Raw genomic sequence first — 17,199 nt, 5'->3', positions numbered from 1 at the left:
CGCTGAAAAGAAATGTCGTCTTTACCTTTATGCCTTTTGGTGATCAGTTCATCTTCTGCTCACTTAACTATTCACAGTAACAGACATTTTCAGTAAGGGTGCCCAAACTTGTTGTTGATTATTTAGTGTTGGAAGATATGGGTTCACATCTTTAGATTAAAAATACTAGTTGAGAAATTATGTTTAATTTGTAACACAGAAAATGTTGACCACTTTCAGGCAGTTGGAATTACTTTCACAACAAGGCACGGTTTATAACACTTTATTGCTTTTATCTACTTTACTTTCAGCTGAAAATTTCACCTTTTTCAGTCCATACCTCCCTTTTCTCACTGTTTTCTCCCTTCTTCTCTCTCTCTCTCTCTCTCTCTCTCTCTCTCTCTCTCTCTCTCTCAGACACTGAAGCATCTAATGGAAAAGGAGCGGGTGAAGGGATTTGTGCAGTGCATCGTGGCCCAAAAGCCACGTGAAGGCATCAGTCACATGATCCAGTCAAGCGGTCTGGGAGGTATGCGGCCAAACACGGTGGTAATGGGTTGGCCACACACCTGGAGACAGAGTGAAGACCCGCAAAGCTGGAAGACCTTCATCAGTGAGTGGAGAAGAGAGAGCCGGTGTGGATGGCGGTTATAGACCAGTTCATTTCTGCCTTGATCCATAATATAAATAAAAATGCTTTGGAGTTGAAACTTTTTAGGGATCGACCGATATGTTTTTTTCAGGACCGATACCGATTATTATGGAATTGGGATGCCGATAACCGATACGTGCAACCGATAAATGTAAACATTATATAATTCACATGAAATTAAACATAGCACACACTGACACAGACCTTCATATCCATGAAATGTATGTTTAATTGTAAAATTGAACATGAAATTTTGTGCAGGGAGATGCCAGCAGCATTTGTACAATAAAGTCAAACATTAGTTAGAATAAAATGAGAAATAAAATAATCATAAAATATTCACCAATAAAAAAAAAAAATCACTCCCTACTATATTACAGCTCACCATTTTCAGTGGAAAATAAATGAAAATACACTCTGGATTCTTTTACACTAAGAACTAAGTAAGACTTACCAACTTCAAGTAGTTTTTAAATAACAAATCAAGTGTAGGGAGCTGCCTGCAGCATTTTTTAAAAAGTAAAATCAAACATACAGTAAGCTATCACTCCCTATTATGTAACAACTTAACAAGTAACCACCTACATTCTAATGCTTTTAATGCCCAAGCCTAATATTCCCAATTTAGGATTATATTGTAGTGAAGGAAACATTACATGTAGTTTCAGCGAGACTAGCTGGTTGTAGGCTAATTCAAGTGCTTCCTTCCGTAAGCTAAGTTTGCCTGGCTACACAGATGCAAATGGACAATTTTAACGAGTCGTAGATGAAGAATGTAAACATATAATGATGATGTGCTTTTGCAACTTGTGTGTTTGTGACTTATTGCGGCAAAAGCAGCGTGTCCTTACCTTGAAGTGGGATCTGCTTCTGCCCGAGTGCCCGTACGGCCGCCTTGAAACAGTTCACAGCGTTTAGCTACGCATGTTGATTGGCTGTATCCCTTGTGCCGCTTCTGCCCGAGTGCCCGTACGGCCGCCTTGAAACAGTTCACAGCGTTTAGCTACACGTGTCGATTGGCTATATCTCTTTTGCCAAACAAATCAGATGTGGTGGGCGGGACCATGTTCTTGAACTCAGAGAGGCGAGTGCAGGAAAGGACGTGCAGTGACAGTCGCGTTAGGAACGAAATGGCTGCAAAAAGGCATGTTATCGGCATATCGGTGGAAATTATGGCCGATACCGATAACCCTAAAAATGCAGAATATCGGCCCGATATATTGGCCAGGCCGATTATCGGTCAACCCATAAAACTTTTGATTGAAAAATGAACAGTTGAATGTTGGGATGCGATGAAGATGCTCGAGGTTACCACCGTCCGGAGGCCTGAATTCAAAATGAGTCAAAATAAGAGAAAGTCCAATAAAAGATTTCGTACAACTGCATTTTAAACAGACCAAGTAAAAGCGGTGGGTTTGTGCTTAAATGCATACATGTCAACCTATACGGAATGTCCGTATTTTATACGGATTTGATTCAATAAACGTAGTATACGGGCGTACAAATAAAGTTATACGGATTCTTTAAAAAAACTTCAATATTTTTATTTAGAGCTATAATCAATTCCCACGATGATAAGAGCGCATAACATTTACAAACGTACTGTACACCACAAAGCACAAACAGCCAGTAAAGAGTCTTATGAAATCGCGCGTTATCTTGTGGTAGCGAGACTTCGTTCCACTTCTGATCATGCGCACACCGCATTGCAAGAATCCCACCAACCGGGAAGTAACATTTTGTTTGAAACGCGTATTTCCAACTGAGCGACTTTCACTAGCGACTGAAAAGATTCTGAACGGGCACTCCGGCAAGATCAACACAGACACTTGCTGTGACATGCAGCCTAGTGAGGTATTGGTGCAGACTGCTAAAAAAAAGCTGTCATGGAGTACAATTCAGAACATTAGAGTGACACTTTGTGTTTTTGTCAAACATTGGAGCTTTGTATTCATTCTGAAGGTTTATTGTTATTAATATTGAATAAAAAGTAACTTGGATATATCATTGTTAATTATCATTCAAATTTTAGGTAAATTATTTTAATTTGCGTCTTATACGGATTTTATAAGGGAAATATGGATTTTGGAGGTTGGTTATACAGGTTTGATTGACCAAAGGTTGACGTGTATGTAAATGTTAAATATTGAAATGAAATCGAGCCAGCCAAGTTGCTGTATTCAGTAATTGTGGTGTTAGCATATTTATTCTGTGGAGTCGTACTGTTTATTGATCGCCTGCAAAATTGCATTTTACGGTCAGAATGATTTTAATTGGTTACTTATGGAGATATGAATGCAGACGAGAAATGTACTATATTAGGCAGCTGTAAGAGATATTAGGTATAATAGCTCATTAACTGATGGCCTCATGCAAGCTGCTTTAAATTTGTCCCAGGCTGCTGGTTAAATAAATCAGCCTACATTTGTAAATAATCTGAAACAATGCTGCCCCCTAGCACAAGGCAGTGTATTATTTCTGAATTCTAGTTTCTTTGAATCTGAATTCACTACCGTTCAAAAGTTTGGGGTCACCCAGGCAATTTTGTGTTTTCCATGAAAAGTCACACTTTTATTTCCCACCATAAGTTGTAAAATGAATAGAAAATCTAGTCAAGGCATTTTTCTGGCCATTTTGAGCATTTAATCGACCCCACAAATGTGACGCTCCAGAAACTCAATCTGCTCAAAGGAAGGTCAGTTTTATAGCTTCTCTAAAGAGCTCAACTGTTTTCAGCTGTGCTAACATGATTGTACAAGGGTTTTCTAATCATCCATTAGCCTTCTGAGGCAATGAGCAAACACATTGTACCATTAGAACACTGGAGTGAGAGTTGCTGGAAATGGGCCTCTATACACCTATGGAGATATTGCACCAAAAACCACACATTTGCAGCTAGAATAGTCATTTACCACATTAGCAATGTATAGAGTGGATTTCTGATTAGTTTAAAGTGATCTTCATTGAAAAGAACAGTGCTTTTCTTTCAAAAATAAGGACATTTCAAAGTGACCCCAAACTTTTGAACGGTAGTGTATGTACTGTGTGTAACACACACACTCTGCTTTTCAGACACCGTGCGCTTGACGACAGCAGCCCACCTCGCTCTACTGGTGCCCAAGAACATCTCTCTCTTTCCCACGAACAGTGAGCCAAATACAGACGGTTACATCGATGTGTGGTGGATCGTGCATGACGGAGGCATGCTCATGCTGCTGCCCTTCCTACTGCGGCAACACAAGGTGACAGACATAGTAGAGTACAGTTTAATAAACACCATTCAGTTTAATTTAGCTCAGTTTGTTTAAGTCTTAACAGAGTGTGTGCGTGTGTGTGTTAGGTTTGGCGTAAGTGCGGGATGCGTATCTTCACTGTGGCTCAGATGGAGGATAACTCCATTCAGATGAAAAAGGACCTGGCCACCTTCCTCTACCACCTGCGCATAGAGGCTGAAGTCGAGGTTGTAGAGATGGTATGGAAAATATCTCGTATAGTATAATAATATAACATTCATTTATATACAGTGGTGCTTGAAAGTTTGTGAACCCTTTAGAATTTTCTATATTTCTGCATAAATATGACCTAAAACATCATCAGATTTTCACACAAGTCCTAAAAGTAGATAAAGAGAACCCAGTTAAACAAATTAGATAAAAATATTATACTTGGTCATTTATTTATTGAGGAAAATGATCCAATATTACATATCTGTGAGTGGCAAAAGTATGTGACCCTCTAGGATTAGCAGTTAATTTGAAGGTGAAATTAGAGTCAGGTGTTTTCAATCAATGGGATGACAATCAGGTGTGAGTGGGCACCCTGTTTTATTTAAAGAACAGGGATCTATCAAAGTCTGATCTTCACAACACATGTTTGTGGAAGTGTATCATGGCACGAACAAAGGAGATTTCTGAGGACCTCAGAAAAAGCGTTGTTGATGCTCATCAGGCTGGAAAAGGTTACAAAACCATCTCTAAAGAGTTTGGACTCCACCAATCCACAGTCAGACAGATTGTGTACAAATGGAGGAAATTCAAGACCATTGTTACTCTCCACAGGAGTGGTCGACCAACAAAGATCACTCCAAGAGCAAGGCGTGTAATAGTCGGCGAGGTGACAAAGGTACCCCAGGGTAACTTCTAAGCAACTGAAGGCCTCTCTCACATTGGTTAATGTTCATAAGTCCACCATCAAGAGAACATTGAACAACAATGGTGTGCATGGCAGGGTTGCAAGGAGAAAGCCACTGCTCTCCAAAAAGAACATTGCTGCTCATCTGCAGTTTGCTAAAGATCACGTGGACAAGCCAGAAGGCTATTGGAAAAATGTTTTGTGGACGTATGAGTCCAAAATAGAACTTTTTGGTTTAAATGAGAAACGTTATGTTTGGAGAAAGGAAAACACTGCATTCCAGCATAAGAACCTTATCCCATCTGTGAAACATGGTGGTGGTAGTATCATGGTTTGGGCCTGTTTTGCTGCATCTGGGCCAGGACGGCTTGCCATCATTGATGGAACAATGAATTCTGAATTATACCAGCGAATTCTAAAGGAAAATGTCAGGACATCTGTCCACGAACTGAATCTCAAGAGAAGGTGGGTCATGCAGCAAGACAACGACCCTAAGCACACAAGTCGTTCTACCAAAGAATGGTTAAAGAAGAATAAAGTTAATGTTTTGGAATGGCCAAGTCAAAGTCCTGACCTTAATCCAGTTGAAATGTTGTGGAAGGACCTGAAGCGAGCAGTTCATGTGAGGAAACCCACCAACATCCCAGAGTTGAAGCTGTTCTGTACGGAGGAATGGACTAAAATTCCTCCAAACCGGTGTGCAGGACTGATCAACAGTTACCGCAAACGTTTAGTTGCAGTTATTGCTGCACAAGGGGGTCACACCAGATACTGAAAGCAAAGGTTCACATACTTTTGCCACTCACAGATATGTAATATTGGATCATTTTCCTCAGTAAATAAATGACCAAGTATAATATTTTGTCTCATTTGTTTAACTGGGTTCTCTTTATCTACTTTTAGGACTTGTGTGAAAATCTGATGATGTTTTCGGTCATATTTATGCAGAAATATAGAAAATTCTAAAGGGTTCACAAACTTTCAAGCACCACTGTAAATATTATATACGAGCGGGTTACCCGGGCATTGCTCGGGTTTTGCAAAATTCTGGGTTGCCCCCAGACTTCCATGTCAAATTTGGTGAAGAGCTGTCAAGAAATGATGCTAACCCAAGACAAACAAAAATCCAAACATCCACCACCCAGGGGCCCACCGGGGAACCCCCGGGGCCCAGATATGGAATTTCTGAGTTCTGCCAAATTGTGGCTACCTTCTGTACCTACGTGCCAAGCTGAGTGAAAATCTGTCGAGAGTTTGTGTTGATAAATGTAACGTGAAAGGCATTGAGGGAGTGGGTGGGTGGATGGATGGATGGATGGATGGATGTTGTGTCCCCTGAAGCCCGTACATGAATTTTGTTTATATCTGCAAAATTCCGGGTCATCCCCGGGACCTACTTGCCAAATTTGGTGAAAATCCGTCGAGAAATGGCGGCGTTAGCTCAAGACAAACAAACAAACTTTGCCACTTATTACTGTATATTGATGGTGTGTATATAACAATATAGTTTTTTTCCTGTTTTTTTTTGTTTTAATTTGAATTTCTTTTTGATTTATATTATAGTTGTTTGCTGTATATTATTTATCTTCTACAAATGAAATACTTTCAATGAAAAATATATTGATTTAGATGTAGATTTTTTTCCATTGATAGCCTACACCTGTAGTAATCTAGCAATCTCTCTCTCTCTCTCAGCATGACAGTGATATCAGTGCGTATACATATGAGAGAACTCTGATGATGGAACAGCGATCTCAAATGCTCCGCCAGATGCGCCTCTCCAAATCGGACCGAGATAGAGAGGTGTGTGTGTTGTATTCTACTGAATCATATATGACCAGGGCCAGATTAACATGGCCAGGGGCCCCTAGGCTACAAGTTGCTGTAGCCGCCCCCCCCCCCCCCCCCCCCCGGCCACCACCACCTTCTTATCCCATCTACCTGTAAAGAACTGTCTATTTTCTACATTTTAAAGTTTTTTGTTTTGTTTTATAAAGCTCAAAATGAAATTTTATAAAGCTCAATAGAGCTTTGTCACGTTGGGCTTTTTGCCGTTGCGCCTTGCGCTTTTGAGCACCGCTCTCGTATTTTCTGTCACACATGTTCACTGTTCAACTGTGGAGTGACGTCTGCCGTTTATATATGGAAGGCGGATTTGCCTCACCCAATCAGCGTCCGTTCTTTTAAATATTCATTTTGAGCCAATGAATATGAAGGGATTTTTTTTCTTTTGACCAATTGGGGGCCCCCCTGCGAGGCGGGGGGCGTGGGGGCCCCTAGGCTGAAGCCAGTGCGGTGATCCGGGCGTGTATATGACCAAACTTAGAAACCTAGTTAATCATACCTGTTTACATACATGAAAATCCCTCACCTTTCAGCGAAATTCGCCGTTTTGAAACCAAAATGAGTGACCTACGTGAATCATGTAGATCCGATGAGAAAAAAAAAAGTGTGTGTGTGTGGGGGGGTTGATATTGACCCAAAAGGCAAGGAGGTCGCTTCGCACCCATAGACAGTTCGTGCCGGTTTGCGCCTCCTCCTCCTCCTGCTTTGATATTGACGCCATAGCGACGAGTGCATCTCACTGCGAAGGGCAAGCAGCATCATTTCGCGCCTCTTCTCCTGCTGGCCAGAGCGTGCACACATCAGTCAGAGTGCAGACCAGACCGCTGGAAGCTGGATTGAGTCATCGTACTGAATTTCCTACTTTTTTCAAACTTTCCTGATTTGCCATCAAAACAAACAAAACTTCCGTCTTGATTACGTCAGCATTCGAAAGAGGGCGCGCGCGTCCCTGCTGAAAGAAATCAAATTAAAAGTCTCAAATTTGATTTAATAAAAGACAGCAGCAAAGAAGAAAGTATTCAGCCTTGATTTAAAAAGAACTGAAAGCTGCAGGTACTTCCATATCTTGGCAGGCTGAGTGGTATGCTGAGGCACCTCTTGCCAGCAGACCAGGATATCCAGAGGGAACTTGTGCGGTTCAGTGTTGACCTGACCATCCCCAGCTTCAAGGAGGGAGAGAGCATCGTGGAGTGGTGGGGTCATGTCTTCGACAAACCAGACAAGTGCCCCTCCCTGGGTGCACTGGTTAAGTGTTGCCTCTCCATCTTTCATGGACCTAGAGTCGAGTCCTCATTTAGGCTACGTTTACATTACATCGAATCAGCGGATCATCAGATTAACATTCTTAAAACGATTCACGTTTACACTAAAACCATTCGCCGTGCACACAGCAACGCCAATATGCGGATACGCTCGGCTCCGCAGGCATCCTGCGCTCCAAATCACTCCGCCCTGAACAGCGAGTGCCCTCTGGAGGGTGCGCACTCCGGCCCTGCGCAGCTCACAGAGCGCGCGAGTGAAGTGCACGAGCAGTGATTCGGGACTGAGCCGCTGTGTGTGTGATCCCAGCGCATATCACTTACCACTTGCAAGTGGAAGGACGGCAAGCCTAAAGACAATCATAACTACACAATGGGCAGTATTTGCATCAGTATTTGCAGTATTTTCATACTTTTATACTCTTTAATGAAAGGTGATACAAGGCGGAAGTCCGCGCCGTTTTTCAGCAGTCGCGTCACATGACCAACGCCAGCGAATCAGGAAGGTGGATGTCACAGTGACGTTGTCCAATGACGACGCCAGCTAGAGCTCAGCACAGCGTATCCGCGTATCTCAATGTTTACACAGCACCGGAGCTGACACGATCTGGATTGAATACGTGGACGCTGGCGGATTCCCGTTTCCCGGCGTTTCCAGGCGTTTTAATGTAAACGGACAGTGCATCCGCGAAGAAAACGAGACAGATACGGTCTAGTGTAAACGTAGCCTAAGTCTGATGAATGATGTAATTGATCAAAGGAGTGGCAACATGAATGTGGAAACATTTAATGCAATACAGACGGTCAAGTACACGCTGATGTCCAGGGGGAAGACAGCTATGCAGCTCTTTAGAAGGGAGGACGTGAAGTTTGGGGAAGTGGACAGAACATTAACTCTGCAGCAGCCACATACAAACACCAGCAGAGGGTGAACAAGGAGGAAAAGCAGCAGCAGCAGAGCAAGTATGGCTCTCAAGCAACTTGCAGTGCTCAGCAGGCCAAGAAACAGACTGCTGAAGGAGAGAAGCGGGCAAGGCTGAAACATGTGGCAACTCGGCGAAAGCGGGCCATGGAGACACTGGTGGTCCAGGCAAATAAAAGGAAAAAATGATCACTATTCCTTGTGTTCCACTTTCTTCGTTCTATTATTCACATTTTTTTTCCAGGGCATAATTTCACTATAACTGCATGTATTTGTACTGTATGTCCTTGTGCAAATGTCAATACAGTATACTTAGTAAGGAGGCTATAATATTTATTCTGGGGGAGGACCCCCCCCCCAAACAAAATAAAACAACACCAGAGGCCACGTCACCACTCGCGCGCCCTTCTCACCTTTTTCACCCCCGACCAGTTTTCATGCCTGTGTTTAATAAGAACTGTCATTCGTGCAGTTTTGATGAGTTTTTAAATTTAGTTGTTGTTAGTTTGTTCTATTTTTCATTGTGTGTGTGTGCAGGAAAGATTTTAGCAAGGGTGTGTGTTTTAGGTATTAGTCTTTTTTCTCCAGGAGTTAATACAGTATCAACTGCAGCCCCATACAGAGAGAAGCAGTAAAAAAAAGACAGAGGGAGTGAAAGGTGAGGGCAAGACCGAGGAAAACTGTGAGAGTGTCAGGTAGAAGAAGAAGAAGGGAAGGGTCTCACGAACGGATTGCTGGGAATGGAGTGCGCGTGTTTGTGAAAATGTGAAACTAAGATTAGATTGTGTGTAGGCACAGCTGGTAAAGGACAGGAACTCAACGCTGCGCTTGACGAGCATCGGCTCCGATGATGACGACGAAACCGACGGAGGTGGTGGGACAGAAAAAGGGGGCGGCGGCATCTCTGAGCACAGGCGTGTCCACATGACCTGGACTAAAGACAAAGCACTGGAACTGCGTGCACAAGCGCACATTCCCTCTGGCTGCAGCACACCCGAGGGCTTCAGAGACATGCTCAGTATCCGGCCGTGAGTTTTACACACGTTTACATCCATCCATCCACCCACCCATCCGTTCACTGTCTGTCCATACCATAATGACGACGTGTGCTTTTGTTTTTGCATTTTTAATAAAATTTCAATGGTTTTTATGAGTACGTATGATCTCATTACTGCAGGAATCATTCCAACGTGCGGCGCATGCACACAGCAGTCAAACTCAACGAGGTCATTGTAAATAAATCCCATGATGCCCGGCTGGTGCTACTCAACATGCCAGGACCGCCCAAGAACCCGGAAGGAGACGAAAACTGTATCCTGTCTCTTACACCAGTGTTAAACAGTTATGCAGACAGCTATCGAGCAGCGCACAAGTGAATGGGAGTTTTTGCATCTGAAAATTTTTCACTTGACAGTAACCGTATAAATCCGACATAAGTATTATGTCCTTACACTCTCTTAATTCTTCGTCGGCACATGAAATAATCCTCGAAAGTGCAAAGTTGTGATTCAGAACATTCATTCTCATCTCATCTCATTATCTGTAGCCGCTTTATCCTGTTCTACAGGGTCGCAGGCAAGCTGGAGCCTATCCCAGCTGACTACGGGCGAAAGGCGGGGTACACCCTGGACAAGTCGCCAGGTCATCACAGGGCTGACACATAGACACAGACAACCATTCACACTCACATTCACACCTACGGTCAATTTAGAGTCACCAGTTAACCTAACCTGCATGTCTTTGGACTGTGGGGGAAACCGGAGCACCCGGAGGAAACCCACGCGGACACGGGGAGAACATGCAAACTCCACACAGAAAGGCCCTCGCCGGCCCCGGGGCTCGAACCCGGACCTTCTTGCTGTGAGGCGACAGCGCTAACCACTACACCACCGCGCCGCCCTGATTCAGAACAATAAGAAGAAAATTCTACCAAGAAATAAAAAAAAGACTTAGCCTTATCCATTTAAGTATTGATAGATGAAAGTCTTCCGGATTTACCCGGAAATCCGGATATTTGACAAAACTCTTGAAAATCTCCGGTTTTCCGAATGGAGAAATTTATTTTTCGGATTTTTCGCATTCCTAGACGCAGCGTAATACTTCACGTCGTCCTTGCCTGGGCGCAGTCCTTAAATAGGCCAAACATAGTTCATTGATTAAAGACAGGTGTTCTTTGTTAACGGCGTGCATGCCGGAGCTCGTTAGGCGCACGCGCCCAAGGCGCGCCTTCAGGTGCACGTGCTAAGGCGCGCAGGACTGGCACCGTTCTGCGCAAGCGCAATACAATCGCACTAGAAAGCATGTTCAAGCTGCCAGTGTAGCTGCAGTCTTTTTAGCTGCGAATTATGAGTATTTCCTCTTGTGTTAATAATTCGCCATGTCAAAACAAGCAAAACTTTCCTCCTTCTTTCGGCGTGAAGAGAGGTAAGCAATTTATTATATATTTTTTCCATCAAAGTTGCATTTTGTGGCTTCGAAGCTAAGTTTTAGCGCCGTTTCTAGAACACAACATCAAGAAAACGTGGAAGAAACAGCAATAATGGAAGAGCCGGTTTCTAAGCGACCTAAAACTAGCAGTGGTAAAACTACGGCCCTGATTTACATGAGAAATTTGGTCTTCATTGGTGTGTTTAAATTTACAGACAATAAGAACTAATGTAAACAATTGGCTTCAACTCGCATAAATATGAATTGGAAATTTTTGAGTTCACTTTAGCTTCTGCAAACGCACAACTCTACTAAAAGATTGATAAACGAGGCTCAATGTCCCCAACATTGAAACCTGAAAGCTTTAGAAACTCTAACAGACCTTTACTTTTTAACAGGACTGTTTTGGGATTTTGCTGACTTTACCTTCAACTGTCTGATTTTTTTCAAAGTAATGAACTGTGTAGCAGGAAAATCACCGCGTTTTCTAAATGCACTCCTGAAAATTACTCATTAACTAGGGGAATTAAATGTGATATTTTTGACATGTTAATCATTAATGTACATGAAAGAAAAGGGCTTAAAAGTTATAACTTGTTTTAGTGAAAATAAGTACTAAAATGCAGGGTTTTGCGTGTTATTAATTTTTTCGGGGGATGTAGCCCCCCCCCATCTTAGTTTGACTTTCAAAAGTTCAGGATTTTTTTCTTTGCTCCACTTTCATCTCTAAGTATTTCTAAGACAAATACATTAATATCAATAATTGTGAAATGCATAAAAAATAGAAAACAAGAAAAAAAAATGAATGCAATAATATATTAATAAATAAAATCAATACTGTGTTGTTAGTAAGCTTTTAAAGGGGAACTGAAGGCAAATTTTTTTATCATCAAAATTGTCTCATTTTATTAAATATCGGAACGCATTTCTGACCGCTATTTTGTCGCTGCTATAGCAAGTTCTGAGTGTTTGAAATACACAATGTAATATATCAGTCCGTATGTCAAAGCAACTGCCGTAAACGAGATTCGCTGAGGCCTGTGCGAGACTTCATAGGACGGAAGTAAAATGTACAGCGCAAATCAAAGCGACCAACGTCGTCAAAAGACGCGCGCGCCCTCTTTCGAATGCTGACGTGATCAAGCCGGAAGTTTTCCCTGCGTCCGAAATCGCTCCCTGCTCCCTATATAGCGTGGATGCCATTTTGTAGCGCTGTCCGAAACCTTAGTGAGGATTATGTGGGAAATGCGCTCAGTATAATATGGATTTATCACAAAAATACATGCATGTGTTTATTTTGAAAACCCACCAGCCGCCTGATCTGGCACGTTTTAATTGCGCGACAGTAATGACGTAAATACCAACGCGACGGACTCGTCCTTATCCTGTCGTCTTTCCAGCTCTTCTCTACTCCACGTTGGTTCGAAGTCGTGTGGAATAATCTCCATCACTGATGTATGGAATCAATTTTGTGCCAAAATGTTCATACAATACTTTTGAAATATCAAACAAAAACAACAAATCAAAATACAAAAAAAAAAAGTCCATTTTTTTAGACTGCCAAACAAATTATTTGTGTAATCGTGCAAAATATCAGTCTATTACTCTTCAGAAACCTTTTATTTTTGTTCCGCGTCTTTCTCAGTTCTGTTTGACGTAATTTATTTTGGTTGCGATTCCAGCTTTCTCGTTTGCGCTCCCTGACTTTTTGCTTGCAGTTTTGGCACAAACTTCACCAGTGTTCGTACAGGTCCTTAAAGTCCATAAAAGTCCTAAAAAAATGAATTTGTAAAATTAGGTACCGTATTTTCTGGACTATAAGCCGCTATTTTTTTCCTAGGTTTTGAACCATGCGGCTTATACAAAGGTGCGGCTATTCTGTGGATTTTTCTTCCACCGCTAGGGGCGCTCTAACCGGAAGTAGAATCAAAAATAAGATAGACGAAAAATCAATGCAAAGAAGAATTAGCAGATCTTTAGCAGATCTTTAGCAGATAGAATACACACGACAAATTACTAACTGGTAATTATTTTCAAATCCTCGCCCCTTCATCATGGAAACCACATGAAGAAGTTCGTATGATGCAAGTTTTAAGTTGAAGGCCATCGAGCTTGCTATCCAGGAAGGAAACCGCGCTGCTGCACGCAAGCTTAGCGTCAATGAATCTATGGTGAGACGTTGGAGATGATTAAAGTGACTTGTGGTTTCAAACACAGGAGAAATGAAGGTAAATAAATACCGGTTATTTTCTCTTGGTTCTGTTCCGTTTTAATCAGCAAAGTTGCTGCCGTGTTAAAAGGCACTGTTCGGAAAGAATCTGTTCAGGTACATACATGTACATTTACAGTACAAAATCGTTCTGTACATGCAGTAAATATCTAATTTTTCAACATAGATATCTGCGGCTTATAGCCCAGTGTGGCTTGTATATCTTTTTTTTTTTATTTTTTTTAAAAATAGAGCGGATGCGGCTTATATACAGGTGCGCTCTATAGTCCAGAAAATACGGTACTTAATTATCCATAAAATTGATGAAAATCTGTTAAAGTCAATAAAAGTCCTTAAAAATCAGGGGGTTTTTTTCGTCTCCCTTCTAATAACACATTTTTGATTTCCGAAAACGCTGTTCCCGCTGCCCCGATTCGCGCAAACGACCCTGTTTCACAGGCGACCTGCACTAGCGGTCAGGGGCTGAACAAAGTGTATAGTGGCGACCCCTGGTGTCTGCTTTTGAGAATAGCCCGGAACCATGTGGCGCTGTTCGGGATCAGTCCCGAACAGGGTCACGTGACTGCTTCGTATCAGCTCGGTCGCCCGCCATTGATGCGTATTAATGGAAACATGGATTAACAAAACATATGACTTTCAATCTGTCTATAAGATGTATAGAAACATGCAGACTCATTAGAAAATTTATTCCATAACATAAGAATAGCAAGGGGGGGGTTCTGGGCCACCCTGTGTCAATTTAATACTTTTAGTTTCAGTTGTTCCTGAACAAAATGAAAATCTTGTGAAATAAATTTTACTCTAATTGGAATGTTCTTTATATTTTTTATTTTTAGCCACTAACCATTTCCTCACCCACCGTTGAGGTTTTCTTAAAATCGTTTTAAATATCAGACATATCAGGAATTGCTGCACTTGTTGCAAGATTTGGTCAAGAAAAGTCCTTTAAGAGTCATAAAGAAAACAAGCAGACGAAGTGTGGGAAAACAAGCAAGTGATTGTTACAACAGGCAATTTCACACCAGTGATGTTCAGTTTTGGTCATTGGGTCCTTAAAAAAATGAAAATTGGTCATTAAAAGTCATTAAAAAAGAAGCCTGAAAAACTGTGGGAACCCTGTTCCCGTGTGGGTGGGCTGTCCAGGAATGCATTCCCATTGGCTAACTTGTGTTTGACTGACAGCTACGCTCAGCCATTCCCTACTCGGATTCTGGCGGACTGTTTGACGAGTGACTGATCCATTGACGGTAAACAAGGATCGAGTGGACTTCAGTGGCGACTATGATACTGAATTAATTCAACAAAGTGTCAGTACAGGACAAATGTGCTGTACGTGTTGCAGTAGTGCACATTATGCAGGCGTGTTTAACGTTAGCAAGACAGCTATTATATTGGGTAGTGGAGCTAAGGCTAACATTTGACTTGCCACGAAACACCTGCATAATGTGCACTACTGCAACACGTACAACACATCTGTCCCGCACTTACACTTTGTTGAATTAATTCAGTATCATAGTCGCCACTGAAGTCCACTCGATCCTTGTTTACCGTCAATGGATCGGTCACTCGTCAAACAGTCCGCCAGAATCCGAGTAGGGAATGGCTGAGCGTAGCTGTCAGTCAAACACAAGTTAGCCAATGGGAATGCATTCCTGGACAGCCCACCCACACGGGAAGTTTGTGCCAGAACTGCAAGCAGAAAGTCAGGGAGCGCAAACGAGAAAGCTGGAATCGCAACCAAAATAAATTACATCAAACAAAACTGAGAAAGACGCGGAACAAAATAAAAGGTTTCTGAAGAGTAATAGACTGAGATTTTGCACGATTACACGAATAATTTGTTTGCCAGTCTAAAAAAATTTACTTTTTTTTGTATTTTGTCGTTTTTGTCTGATATTTCGAAAGTATTGTATGAACATTTTGGCATAAAATTGATTCCATCACTGATGAAGCTGGCAAATCTCGAAATTCATCTAAATTGGAACGATATGGCGATCCGGCCGCTGTGTAAACAGTTTTCAAAATGGCGGCGCTGACACGCCACGTTCGAAGTCTCGCACAAGTCTCATGAAGATCGCGCGGATAAGCGCCGCCTGCCGTGGACCAAACGAACTACATTCAGCGTGGCTAAAAACCGAAAAGGCCGATAAGTGTAATATAATATGCCAGTACGAGTCACGATATGAGGTTAATAAAGCGGAAAACGTAATTGAATAAGACGTTAATTAAGAAATAAAGCACGTTTAAAAATGTCTTGAGTTCCCCTTTAATGTTTTTTAGAATTGCGTGCGTTATTTATCATCACCTTCTGAATGCTCCATTCTGATTGATCTGAAGACCTGCATCATTGTTTTGTACTCTTCACTCAATTGTTTGCTGTGCTGATTATCCCTGACTGAAAAACTCAGATATGGAATTTTTGGAGGTTCTCACCGACGGCTTGGAGCGCGTCCTGTTGGTCAGGGGTGGAGGAAGTGAGGTCATCACTATTTATTCTTGATTGCCAGTAAAAGTCATTCAGCTAATTATTAACTAAACTGTCGAGCAGAACGCAGTGTGGATGATACGTCATTGGCTGTGTCTCAAAAACGCGCCGCCTACTTCATCAAGCCCCACCCACCGTCCACATCAGCCTGTGTTCGCCAGCACCAGTTCTTCAGCACTTGTCACCATTTCCATGGGAAAGACACGATGGTTATGAGCGTGTGTAGAAGCGCTATGTGTCGGACCAATCGACGAGAAACACACACACATTACACAACGGGACAGTGAGTGTGTGCGTTATGGATTGACTCAGGGGTTGTTCTAGTTCTAGTCGATGGACCTTGAATGTGTGTGTAATGTGTGGTATTGTTAGGACTGTTTCAATGTTCCCGATTGGATGATTATTGTTAAGACGTTGTTCAAGGCAGGCTCAGCCCCCTCTGTGTTTGTGATTGATGAGTGACGAGCGTGGAAGGACTGAGAATTCAGGACGACAGTTTTTCCTAGCAATATGACACAGGCGTCGTTGCACATCCCGTCAGTGTTTCAGCATGCTATCTTAGTGTGTCATTTATTAATGTTGCATGTTAGTGTGTACGAGCGAGGGCGAGATCCATTTAAGATCCCTTTCCTGGAATACGCGCTTAATTAGTTTTGATTTTTATATTTCCTTTGAGTAGCCAGAATGGGCTTTCAGCCTTTCCATTGACATTCCTGCACTCTTAGAGTAATTGTACTGTATTTATGGTCCTTGCTGTTTTTACGTGTGCAGATCACCTGCCCCTCGCAGCGCTTTCAAAGTAGGTTTGAAGACAAAAAAAGTTGTTCTTCGCAGATTGTCTGTATAATTTTTTTTAACGTGCAGAGATGTTTTCTCTGTGCTCCTCATGTCTTTGGTTGTATTTTTAAAGCAAAGACTAGTTTTTGTTATTTCTAGCTGCTGCTGTTGTTTTTTTACATTCCATTAATATTTCAAAATAAAACGGTGCAAGTTGATCAGTGGGAAATAAACTGATTTTGGAAGGATGTTGGCCTGGTGTGTTTAATTAGCTTACCATTACACATCCACTTCATGTTCATACTCTGATTGATGAGAAAGAAATAAACTTTTCATGTCATATCTTTCATACATGTAAAATGCTTGGTAATGTGAAGAAAAACTAAAAGGTAGCCAACTGTGGGTGGTAAAAAGAACAACTGGACTTGCTTGAAGATTCTTGAAGACGTTTCACCTCTCATCCGAAAGGCTTCTTCAGTTCTGTCTGGCTAA

The 17,199-nt window shown here is 42.0% G+C and overlaps 1 protein-coding gene across 5 annotated transcripts in view; it reads left to right on the top strand.

Moving 5' to 3' along the window:
• The window catches only part of LOC132883396 (solute carrier family 12 member 6-like), an 89,945-nt gene extending 72,990 nt beyond the window's left edge, over window positions 1-16,955 (top strand). For 4 of the 5 annotated variants that reach the window (XM_060916973.1, XM_060916978.1, XM_060916975.1 and 1 more), the window contains 7 exons: window positions 397-592; window positions 3,704-3,873; window positions 3,972-4,103; window positions 6,458-6,565; window positions 9,581-9,816; window positions 9,966-10,099; window positions 15,854-16,955. In XM_060916973.1, the coding sequence (XP_060772956.1) occupies window positions 397-592; window positions 3,704-3,873; window positions 3,972-4,103; window positions 6,458-6,565; window positions 9,581-9,816; window positions 9,966-10,099; window positions 15,854-15,945 (1,068 nt within the window). In that variant the 3' untranslated portion in view covers window positions 15,946-16,955. The remainder of the gene's footprint in view (window positions 1-396; window positions 593-3,703; window positions 3,874-3,971; window positions 4,104-6,457; window positions 6,566-9,580; window positions 9,817-9,965; window positions 10,100-15,853) is intronic. The other variant, XM_060916977.1, reaches the window with a different exon arrangement.
• The last annotated feature ends 244 nt before the right edge of the window (window positions 16,956-17,199 follow it).

The sequence above is a fragment of the Neoarius graeffei genome, chromosome 3 (assembly GCF_027579695.1).
Source record: "Neoarius graeffei isolate fNeoGra1 chromosome 3, fNeoGra1.pri, whole genome shotgun sequence".
NCBI lineage: Eukaryota > Metazoa > Chordata > Actinopteri > Siluriformes > Ariidae > Neoarius > Neoarius graeffei.
This window is presented reverse-complemented; position numbering and strand designations above follow the sequence as displayed.